The sequence below is a fragment of the Stegostoma tigrinum genome, chromosome 2 (assembly GCF_030684315.1).
Source record: "Stegostoma tigrinum isolate sSteTig4 chromosome 2, sSteTig4.hap1, whole genome shotgun sequence".
In the NCBI taxonomy this organism is placed as follows: domain Eukaryota; kingdom Metazoa; phylum Chordata; class Chondrichthyes; order Orectolobiformes; family Stegostomatidae; genus Stegostoma; species Stegostoma tigrinum.
Genome location: NC_081355.1, coordinates 159,914,921 through 159,927,146, shown reverse-complemented (window position 1 = coordinate 159,927,146; position 12,226 = coordinate 159,914,921). Strand labels below are relative to the sequence as shown.

General features: G+C 49.6%; 1 protein-coding gene across 1 annotated transcript in view; it reads right to left on the bottom strand.

Annotated features, from left to right (window-relative positions):
* Positions 1 to 12,226, bottom strand: part of wdr97 (WD repeat domain 97) — a 178,941-nt gene that overhangs the window by 144,699 nt on the left and 22,016 nt on the right. Inside the window, exons 4-7 of the mRNA XM_059641159.1 lie at positions 11,326 to 11,936; positions 9,243 to 9,364; positions 8,159 to 8,813; positions 5,040 to 5,188 (exon numbers count right to left, since the gene is read on the bottom strand). Of these exons, the coding sequence (XP_059497142.1) occupies positions 5,040 to 5,188; positions 8,159 to 8,813; positions 9,243 to 9,364; positions 11,326 to 11,936 (1,537 nt within the window). The remainder of the gene's footprint in view (positions 1 to 5,039; positions 5,189 to 8,158; positions 8,814 to 9,242; positions 9,365 to 11,325; positions 11,937 to 12,226) is intronic.

Sequence of the window (12,226 nt, the reverse complement as noted above, 5' to 3'; positions counted from 1 at the left end):
GTGAAGATAGATAAGTCCCCTGGGCCGGATGGGATTTATCCTCGGAACCTCTGGGAAGCCAGGGAGGAGATTGCCGAGCCTTTGGCATTGATCTTTAACTCATCATTGTCTACAGGAATAGTGCCAGACGACTGAAGGATAGCAAATCTGGTTCCCCTGTTCAAGAAGGGGAGTAGAGACAACCCTGGTAATTATAGACCAGTGAGCCTTACCTCAGTTGTTGGTAAAGTGTTGAAAAAGGTTATAAGGGATAGGATTTATAATCATCTAGAAAAGAATAAATTGATTAGGGATAGTCAGCACAGTTTTGTGAAGGGAAGGTCATGCCTCACAAACTTCATTGAGTTCTTTGAGAGGTGACCAAACAGGTAGATGAGAGTAAACCGGTTGATGTGGTGTATATGGATTTCAGTAAGACATTTGATAAGGTTCCCCACAGTAGGCTATTGTACAAAATGTGGAGGAATGGAATTGTGGGAGATATAGCAGTTTGGATCAGAAATTGGCTTGCTGAAAGAAGACAGAGGGTGGTAGTTGATGGGAAATGTTCATTCTGGAGACCAGTTACTAGTGGTGTACCGCAAGGGTCGGTGTTGGGTCCACTGCTGTTTGTCATTTTTATAAATGACCTGGATGAGGGCGTAGAAGGATGGGTTAGTAAATTTGCAGACAACACTAAGGTCGGTGGAGTTGTGGATAGTGACGAAGGATGCTGTAGGTTGCAGAGAGACATAGGTAAGCTGCAGAGCTGGGCTGAGAGGTGGCAAATGGAGTTTAATGCAGACAAGTGTGAGGTGATGCACTTTGGAGGGAGTAACCCGAAGGCAAAGTGCTGGGCTAATGGTAAGATTCTTAGCAGTGTAGATGAGCAGAGAGATTTCGGTGTCCATGTACACAGATCCTTGAAAGTTGCCACCCAGGTTGACAGGGCTGTTAAGAAGGCATACAGTGTTTTAGCTTTTATTAATAGAGGGATCGAGTTCCGGAACCAAGAGGTTATGCTGCAGCTGTACAAATCTCTGGTGCGGCCGCACTTGGAGTATTGTGTACAGTTCTGGTCACCGCATTATAAGAAGGATGTGGAAGCTTTGGAAAGGGTGCAGAGGAGAATTACTAGGATGTTGCCTGGTATGGAGGGAAGGTCTTACGAGGAAAGGCTGAGGGACTTGAGGCTGTTTTCGTTAGAGAGAAGAAGGTTGAAAGGTGACTTAATTGAAACATTTAAAATAATCAGAGGGTTAGATAGGGTGGATAGGGAGAGCCTTTTTCTCAGGATGGTGACGGCGAGCACGAGGGGGCATAGCTTTAAATTGAGGGGTGAAAGATATAGGACAGATGTCAGAGGTAGTTTCTTTACTCAGAGAGTAGTAAGGGAATGGAGTGCTTTCCCTGCAACGGTAGTAGATTTGCCAACTTTAGGTACATTTAAGTCGTCAATGGATAAGCATATGGCCGTACATGGAATAGTGTAGGTTAGATGGGCTTGAGATCGGTATGACAGGTCGGCACAACATCAAGGGCCGAAGGGCCTGTACTGTGCTGTAATGTTCTACGTTCTATGTTCTATAACATATGATGAACGGCTAAGGATCCTGGGATTGTACTCATTAGAGTTTAGAAGGTTGAGGGGAGACCTAATAGAAACTTACAAGATAATGTATGGCTTAGAAGGGGTGGACGCTGGGAAGTAGTTTCCGTGAGGCAGGGAGACTAGGACCCGTGAGAACAGCCTTAAAATTAGAGGGGGTAAATTTAAAATGGAAATGGGACCTCACTGGGAAAAGGATTCCTGAGACTGCAACATCCCCCCACTGTCACACTCTGCTCCTGCCTCTCAGCCGGATCCAAAGGGATCCACTTCGACTTTGATCCAAAGCTCTCTTACTCTTTTGACTAGTCTGCCATAAATGACTTTATCAAAAGCTGGTTAGAATCCACATCTAATGTATCACTCTTGATTACCTCCTCAAAACATTCAATCTGACCTTACACGACCTCATCTTAACAAATCCCTAATTAATCCATGTTTTTCGAGATGCAGAGATAACCCGATCCTCAGAATTCTTCCTAATAACTACTCCACGACGGAGATTAAACTGACTGTGTATTTATCCACATCAAAGTCTGTTAAAACTGCTAGCTCCTGTTTTCCCTCCCCATGTTAATTCCTTCTAATATTTCACAGGCCTCCAGCCTGAAATCTGCACCTGCACCATGTTTTTACATTGTAAAAACTAACACAACATATTTGTTGGAGAACAGAGCCCACATTTTGTGGGTCCACCCCCTGCTTAGCCCCTCTGTCGTCCCAAAGAACCCTATACATTCCCTAGTCATTTTATTTTTCCTCTTTACATATTTTAAAACCCCTTTGGTATCCTTATCCCAATACATTCTCATGGCCTCACTTCACTTGACAACTTTCCTTTCTAAGATCCCCCTGTAATTTTTATACCCCTCTAAGGACTTTGCTATATTGAGTCTTCAGCATCTGGTACATCTTCTCATTTTTTCCTTAACCCAAACTTTTATGTCCTTTGATACCCAGGAACCCGTAGTTGTGGTCCCATCCTTGGTAAGCTCAGTTGACTGGACAGCTGGCTTATGATGCAATGTGATGCCAACAGCATGGGTTCAATTCCTGTTCCAGCTGACGTTATCATGAAGGGCTCTCCTTCTCACCCCCTCCCCTTGCCTGAGGCATCAGGTTAAACCACTGCCCAGCCATCTCTCTCTCTCTCTTTAATGAAAGAGTGGGACTGTGGTCCAGTAAGATTATGGTGACTTCAACTTATCCCAATCCAGGGCCTTCCCACATTAATGTTCTGGGGGCTTGAATGTTGGCAGAGTATGAAACTTGAATTCAGGAAACGATTGGAATTAAAAACAGACACAATAAATGTTGACCTGAGCAGTAAAGACCACAACTCATGAACAAATGAAAGAATCATTAGATTCACAGAGTCATGCAGCACGGACACAGGCCCCTTGGGCCAACTCATCTTCGCCAACAAAGTTTCACAAACTAAATGAGTCCAACCTGCCTGTGTTTGGCGCATATCCTTCTAAATCTTTCCTACTTATGGTCCTGTCCAAATGTCTCTTAACTGAACCTGCATCTACCACTTCCTCTGGCAGCTCATTCCATACATGCATCTTCCTCTGTGTGAAAAAAATTGCTCCTCAGGCCTCTTTTAAATCTTTCCCCTCTCACCTTAAACCTATGCCCCTCTAGTTTTGGATTCCTCTGCCCTGGCGAAACGTGACTATTCATACTGTCCCTGCCTCTCATGATCTTATAAACCTCTATAAGGTCACTCCTCAGCCTCTGGCATTCCAAGGAGAAAGAATCCCAGCATATCCAGACTCTCCTTATAACTCAAGCCTTCCAGTCTTGGTAACATTCTGGTTAATCTTTTTTGCACCCTCTCCAGTTTAATAACATCGTTCCAAAAGCAGGGCGACCAGAACTGTACACAGTACTCCAAATGGGGCCTTACCTCACATCCTGTATAGCTGCAACATGACCTTCCAACTCCTGAACATCTTCTTCACCGACCTGTCTACCTGCAGCTCCACTTTCAAGGAACTATGTACCTGAATTCCTAGATCCTTCCATTTGACAACACTTCCCAGGACCCTATCTTGAAAGTATAAGTCCTGCCCTGGTTTGCCTTACCAAAATGCAACATGTCACATTCATCTAAATTAAACTCCATTTGCCACTCCTTGGCCCAACTGATCAAGATCTCTTCATACTTTTAGATAACCTCCTTTGCTGTCCACCATACCACCAATTTTGTTATCATCTGCAATTTACTAGCCATGCCTCATTTATTCTCATCTAAATTGTTTATATAAATGATGAATAACAGTGGGCCAAGCATTAATCCTTGTGGCACACCACTGGTCACAGGCCTCCAGTCTGAACAACAACCCTCTACCACCACCCTCTGTCTCCTACTTTCAAGCCAATTTTCTATCCAGTTGGCTAACTCTCCCTGAAACCCATGCAATCCAAATTTACTAACCAGTCTACCCTGCTAAACCTTGTTGAAGGCCCAACTAAAGTCCATTTAGACCCAAATCTACCAATCTGCCTTTATCAGTCCTCTTGGTCATCTCTTCAAAAAACTCAGTCAAGTTAGTGAGACACAGTTTCCCATGCACAAAGCCATGTTGACTATCCCTAAGCAGTCCTTGTCTTTTCAAATACATGTCAATTCTGTCTCTCAGAGTCCTGTCCAACAACTTACCCACCAATAGCTTCAGGATCACCAGTTTCTTGCTCCCTGGCTTTTCCTTACCACCTTGGATAATGATGGGATAGTGTAGGGGGGAGGGGCTTAGATTAGTTCACAGGTCGGCGCAACATCGAGGGCCAAAGAGCCTGTTCTGCGCTGTATTGTTCTATGTTCTATGTTCTATCTTTCTTAAATAAAAGCACAACATAAGCCGTTCCCCAAGACTTCCAGCACCTTACTTCTGGTACTGGGTCATTTCTGATTACCAATTATTATAACCAATGCTAAAGCTACACTGTATGGATAGACTACAGAAGATGGGGTTCAAGAGTCATTTATGGCACAGAAGGAGCCCATTCAACATCCTTGCAAAATGAATGATTGTTTTCACTTCCACTACCCTCAAGAACAGTTACGCTAGCTCCATTCTCCTGACCAAAGAGAAGGCCGTGAGGAAAGATGATCAGAGCCTGGGGTTGGAGTGGGTTTAAAATCATGTTGATAGAATAAATAAAAAGAAAGAGTTTCCATTGAGCTGGGGAAAAGGGTGTTAAATATAACCTGATTGGCAAAAATCCCAAAATCAAGCTTGAGAAAAACTACCTCTGCAACAAATGGATGTGGATTTGGAAAACACAGCGGCCTGGGGTTTGGAGTTTTCAAACAGGAACTGGGTCAATACTTGAAGGACAAGGGCCTGTGGGGTAAGGGGCATGAGCTGGACCAGGATCAATGGGATGAAGGAACTCCCAGAGTGCTGCACTGTATAAACCCAACAGGAATGAGCTAACTTACCTGATGATATGAGCTGTTGATTTGCTGGGTTTGCCGCCAGACGCGACAGTTTCCCCGACTCATGAGCATGCACCTGGTACTGAGTGCTCCCCGATCTCCAGTCTAACACAGACAGGAACCCATTCTGATGTCCAGCAATTGGCAGGAAGCTTAAAGCAAGAGGCGGGGACATGGGCACAGTTAGTGGATTGTGTCATAGAAGTCTACAGCAATGGAAAAGGCCATTCAGCCCATCAAGTCTGCATTGGTCAAATCCCATTTCCCAGCTCTTGGCCAATAGCCTTCCCTGTCTTGGTATCAGTAGTGTACATTTAAATATTTCTCTCCGATTTTTAGGTCAAACCTATACCCCTCCACTTATCCCTCCACCAAGGGGGAAGGTTTCTTCCTGTCTATGCCCATCATAATTTTATCCATCTCAATGATATCCCCCCACAGTCTCCTCTTCCCTAAGGACCACAACCCCAGACTGAGGGGGTGCCACGCTGTTGGGTGGTCCACGTCAGTCCGAACAATCTGTCCATCAGTAACGATGGGCTGACTACAATTCTGATCACCAGTTCTGTCACACACCTCCCCAGTCACACCAACAACGGAATCTCAACATGATCCCAAGGTTGACGCACTGCATTTCACATTCCAAAGGAACTCCTGGTGATTGGCTCACTCAGTGGTATCTAATCCAGGAAGGACACCTGAACCAAGGTCAGAGCGAGGGCAAGTGACCATCATGGCTGACCCGAATGACAGGGCAGGTTTCAGGGGCTGAATATTTTTCTAAACTGAGCAGCAAAAGGGCATTTAACCTACGTGACCTCAGGATCGTCTCTTTTCCATTGAGCGTTGAGGATGTGGAGTATATGGTCTGTGGGCAACTGTTATCGAAAAGGAAATGATTGTCAGGGTTGAAACAGGAGTGGGTGATGTGAGGTAAATTCTCCATTTGCAAACCACTGCAAGAAAAACAATTTGAATGGCCTCCAACGGCTGTGTAATAACTCCGACAGTGCCCACTCCCTCAGCACTGACACTCCGACAGTGCCCACTCTCTCAGCACTGACCCTCCGACAGTGCCCACTCCCTCAGCACTGACACTCCGACAGTGCCCACTCTCTCAGCACTGACCCTCCGACAGTGCCCACTCCCTCAGCACTGACACTCCGACAGTGCCCACTCTCTCAGCACTGACCCTCCGACAGTGCCCACTCCCTCAGCACTGACACTCCGACAGTGCCCACTCTCTCAGCACTGACCCTCCGACAGTGCCCACTCCCTCAGCACTGACACTCCGACAGTGCCCACTCTCTCAGCACTGACCCTCCGACAGTGCCCACTCCCTCAGCACTGACACTCCGACAGTGCCCACTCTCTCAGCACTGACACTCCGACAGTGCCCACTCCCTCAGCACTGACCCTCCGACAGTGCCCACTCCCTCAGCACTGACACTCCGACAGTGCCCACTCTCTCAGCACTGACCCTCCGACAGTGCCCACTCCCTCAGCACTGACACTCCGACAGTGCCCACTCTCTCAGCACTGACCCTCCGACAGTGCCCACTCCCTCAGCACTGACCCTCCGACAGTGCCCACTCCCTCAGCACTGACACTCCGACAGTGCCCACTCCCTCAGCACTGACCCTCCGACAGTGCCCACTCCCTCAGCACTGACCCTCCGACAGCGCCCAATCCCTCAGCACTGACCCTCCGACAGTGCCCACTCCCTCAGCACTGACCCTCCGACAGTGCCCACTCCCTCAGCACTGACACTCCGACAGTGCCCACTCCCTCAGCACTGACCCTCCGACAGTGCCCACTCCCTCAGCACTGACCCTCCGACAGCGCCCAATCCCTCAGCACTGACCCTCCGACAGCGCCCGCTCCCTCAGCACTGACCCTCCGACAGCGCCCAATCCCTCAGCACTGACCCTCCGACAGCGCCCGCTCCCTCAGCACTGACCCTCCGACAGCGCCCGCTCCCTCAGCACTGACCCTCCAACAGTGCCCAATCCCTCAGCACTGACCCTCCGACAGCGCCCGCTCCCTCAGCACTGACCCTCCAACAGTGCCCAATCCCTCAGCACTGACCCTCCGACAGCGCCCGCTCCCTCAGCACTGACCCTCCGACAGCGCCCGCTCCCTCAGCACTGACCCTCCGACAGCGCCCGCTCCCTCAGCACTGACCCTCCAACAGTGCCCACTCCCTCAGCACTGACCCTCCGACAGTGCCCGCTCCCTCAGCACTGACACTCCGACAGTGCCCGCTCCATCAGCACTGACACTCCGACAGTGCCCGCTCCCTCAGCACTGTCCCTCCGACAGTGCCCCCTCCCTCAGCACTGACCCTCCGACAGTGCCCGCTCCCTCAGCACTCACCATCCGACAGTGCCTGCTCCCTCAGCACTGACCCTCTGACAGTGCGGCGCTCCCTCAGCACTGACCCTCTGACAGTGCCCACTCCCTCAGCACTGACCCACCTACCGTGCCCACTCCCTCCGCACTGACCCACCAACCATGCCCACTTCCTCAGCACTGACCCTCCGACAGTGCCCACTCTCTTAGTACTGACCCTCCGACAGTGCCCACTCCCTCAGCACTGACTCTCCGACAGTGCTCGCTCCTTCAGCACTGACCCTCCGACAGTGACCCCTCCCACAGCACTGACCCTCCGACAGTGTAAAACTACATGGTCCTGGGTTAATGTTTCATAGGAACATCTGACCTAGAACCATGAGGAGGCCATTCTGCCCTTTATAGCAGGTCTGTCATTGAAGAAGATCATGTTTGATCTCTTTATGGTCTGAGGTCCATTGTCCTGCCTTCCCTCCAGACAGCTGCTACACCCCCAGCATTTGCACATCAAGCTTCAGCCTGAGCCTCCAGTCCTGAGCAGCAGACCTTTGCAGCTCCTGTCCCTGAGAGGACAGGTTTAGCTGAGGTCCCATTTTGCCAAATGTCGAGGCTGCAGCTCTCCTGCTTGGGGTAAGAGCAGGGGATCAATCCCCAGGGGCCTGGCCTCAATGGCTATCCGGGAAAAATGTTTCAGTCACGGGACTTTAGCTCGCCATCTGAAACCGCTGGAAACTGGTGCAGCTAGTGGAAGGTGTGATTGAAATGCTCACCGATCATTGTCCTTCACTCCCAAGATCTGTATCTTCCCTTCGCTTCCTCTGGCCACCGCTTCCAGCCACCGGGAGTAGGTCAGCTCTTTATCTACCGTGTGGGCGTAGATACACAGGCAACAGAGCTGTGACATCTGTCCGCTCGCCAGCACCTCCCATTGGGTCTCCATGGGATTAGCCAGGGCGTTGGCTTTCAGGAGGTCCCCTCGTTTGGTCAGAACCAGCAGGGCTTCTCGGGGGAGGCAGTAGTCAAAGTCAGCTACCCGCTGACCCCTGCCCAGCAGCAGGCTGGTGATGATCTCCCCGGTATCTGGGCAGATGAGGCGAACTGTTCCGTCAGCGCAGGAGCAGGCTGACCGTACTGGGAAACGGCCCGGAAACCATCCACTCCTGTTCTGGATGGCTGTGATGCTGTGTCCGATGGCCGTGTGCTGCCTGTACAGGTGCGTGATGGTCCAGAAATCCAGCCTCTGGTTGGCGCAGGAGAAGATGCTATCCTCTCCGAGCTCTGTGCCCAGGCGAGTGACTGTCACACCCATCTGGATCTCGTCCACCTGGTCAGCCAGCTCCAGGCTCCAGGCCCGAATGGTCTCATCCTCAGAGCCCGATAGGAGATAGGGACCATGGGGGTAGAGAGCAAGGGCAGTAATGGGACCTGCAAAGACATCAGCGAGGAACAGATTATTCATGTTGTGTGATGATCCCCATCAATTGGGCCACAATAATCCGCATTTATATACCACCTTGGACTTCCTGATACACTCAACAGCAGTGATTATCATCCATTTGATTTTTAATCAAATTGGGAAGTAGGATTGGATTGAACATGATCAAGGTTTTCACTTAGGACCCTGCTCCCACTGTTTCCCCAATCCTCTTCATCCCTTTAGCCCCAAGAAACATAACTTACCCAAGGTGTGTGTGGTGAAGAACAGGAACATTGTTTTCACAGAGAATCACTGGCTGAGTAACTAGGTCTCAATGGTCAGAAGGCATCTACTGTTTGATGATGCATTTCCCACAGGCCCAACTCAGAGACGCTAATTAGTTTTTTGCCTCAGAAATGTCAGACAGATAGACTCACCCCTGTGCCCAACGAACATAATCTGAAGATTCCAGTTTTCATCCCATATTTTGATGTTTCCATCCCGCGAGGAAGTGACCACACGCCTTGGTGTTTCAAACAGGATGATGCCTGTGATTACTCTAATCAGAACATTATGAGGAGGCTGTCAGTATAAGAATATTGCTGCATGCACACAGACACATACACACAGACACACACACACACACACACACACACAGACACACACACAGGCACACACAGACACACACACACACACACAGACACACACACATACACACACAGACACACACACAGGCACACACAGACACATACACACACAGACACAGACACACACACAGTCACACACACACAGACACATACACACACAGACAAACACACACACACACACAGACACACTCACACACACATACACACACACACACACACACACTCACACACACGCACACACAGACACACACACACACACACACACACACACGCACACACAGACACACACACACATATACACACACACTCAGACACACACACACTCACAGACACACACATACACACATACACATAGACAGACAGACACACACACAGGCACACACACACAGACACACACACACACACACACACACACACAGACACACACACACAGACACACACACACTCACACACAGACACACACACACACACACAGACACACACACACACATACAGACACTCACACACACAGACACACACTCAGACACACACACACACTCACACACACGCACTCACAGACACACACACACATATACACACACACTCACAGACACACACATACACACATGCACATAGACAAACAGACACACACACAGACACACACACACATATACACACACTCACACAAACATACACACACACTCACACACACACACACACACACTCACACATACTCAGACACTCACACACACGCACACACAGACACACACACACACACACATATACACACATACTCAGACACACACACACACTCACAGACACACGCATACACGTACACACACAGACAAACACACACAGACACACAGACACACACACACAGAGACACACACACACACACACACACACACACACACACACACACACACACTCACACACACGCACACACAGACACACACACACACATATACCTGGGGTCAGGGTTAATTGAGGACAGTTACCTGGGGACAGGGTTACCTGGTGTCAAAGCTACCTGGGGTCAGGGTTACCTTGGATCAGGTTTACCTGGGGTCAGTGTTACCTGGGGTCAGGGTTACCTGGTGTCAAGGTTACCCGGGGTCAGGGTTACCTGGTATCAAAGTTACCTGGGGTCAGGGTTACCTTGGATCAGGTTTACCTGGGGTCAGATTTACCTGGGGTCAGGTTTACCTGGTGTCAAAGCTACCTGGGGTCAGGGTTACCTTGGATCAGGTTTACCTGGGGTCAGAGTTACCTGGGGTTAGGGTTACCTGGTGTCAAGGTTACCTGGGGTCAGGGTTACCTGGTGTCAAAGCTACCTGGGGTCAGGGTTACCTTGGATCAGGTTTACCTGGGGTCAGAGTTACCTGGGGTTAGGGTTACCTGGTGTCAAGGTTACCTGGGGTCAGGGTTACCTGGTATCAAAGTTACCTGGGGTCAGGGTTACCTTGGATCAGGTTTACCTGGGGTCAGAGTTACCTGGGGTCAGGGTTACCTGGTGTCAAGGTTACCTGGGGTCAGGGTTACCTGGTGTCAGGTTTACCTGGGGTCAGAGTTACCTGGGGTCAGGGTTACCTGGTGTCAAAGTTACCTGGGGTCAGGCTTACCTGGGGAAAGAATTACCTGGGGTCAGGGTTACCTGGGGTCAGGGTTACCTGGGGTCAGGGTTACCTGGTGTCAAAGTTACCGAGGGTCAGGGTTACCTGGGGCCAGAGTTACCTGGGGTCAGGGATACCTGGTGTCAGAGTTAACTGGGGTCAGGGTTACCTGGGGCCACAGTTACCTGGGGTCAGGGTTACCTGGGGAAAGAATTACCTGGGGTCAGGGTTACCTGGGGTCAGAGTTACCTGGGGTCAGGGTTACCTGGGGTCAGAGTTACCTGTCATGCAGCCGTTTCTCATATGAAATTACAGTAGCTTTGAGCAAGTCGAAGACAGCTACTCCTTTCCCACAGACTGCGTAGCAGTGCTGACTGCGCAACATTGTCACTGTGGTACCCCGGACTCTCTCCAGTGCCAGCTCTGTGAACACATCTTCCTGACTCAGCCCTATGGTGATGGTGCTGGCACATATCAGCTCACGGCAGCCAAAGTAGAAATGCCAGGTACAAACATTGCCGACTCCAGCCGTGACAATCTCATTCAAATCCTCGTTGTACTGGCAACAGGTGATGGTTTGCTTTGACCGGTTGGTGGAGATAACCTGGAAGTCTGGGCCTAGCACCTTCACCTGTGGACAGATGTTCCAGGCCACGTAACGGTTAATCTGCCGAGCATACACTATTCCTTCTATTGCCCCCCTGAGGGTGTATTCCTGCTTCTTCCGCCCATCGCAGTGGTAGATACAGATGCTAGTTTTGGACTTCAAGCAGATAAACTTCTTGGTGACACCATTGTATAAGACATGGTGGATTGCATTCTTAAATATCACACGCTGCACATGTTGGAGACCATGTTCCAAATCCATTGGCTTCCAATCATGTCTCCTTATCTGCAGGATTCAACACAAGTGAAAAACAGTGAAGCAGACAATTGTTGTCGAGGAAAATTAGTTTTTATTTTCCTGCAGTGGTACCACATTTATTCCTTTGACTCGGACCTTCATCCCTTTCCCCATCTTCTCACACCCAATATACTGTTGCAGAGTTGGATAGAGCACTCACGGATTTGGAGGCAGGACGTTAGAATTTGGTGTTTGTCGAATGTGGGGGTGGGGTGAAGCACTGCGTGGTCCCATTAAAAGATGACGTGCTTTTTCTGTGCTTAGAGATTGAAAACAGA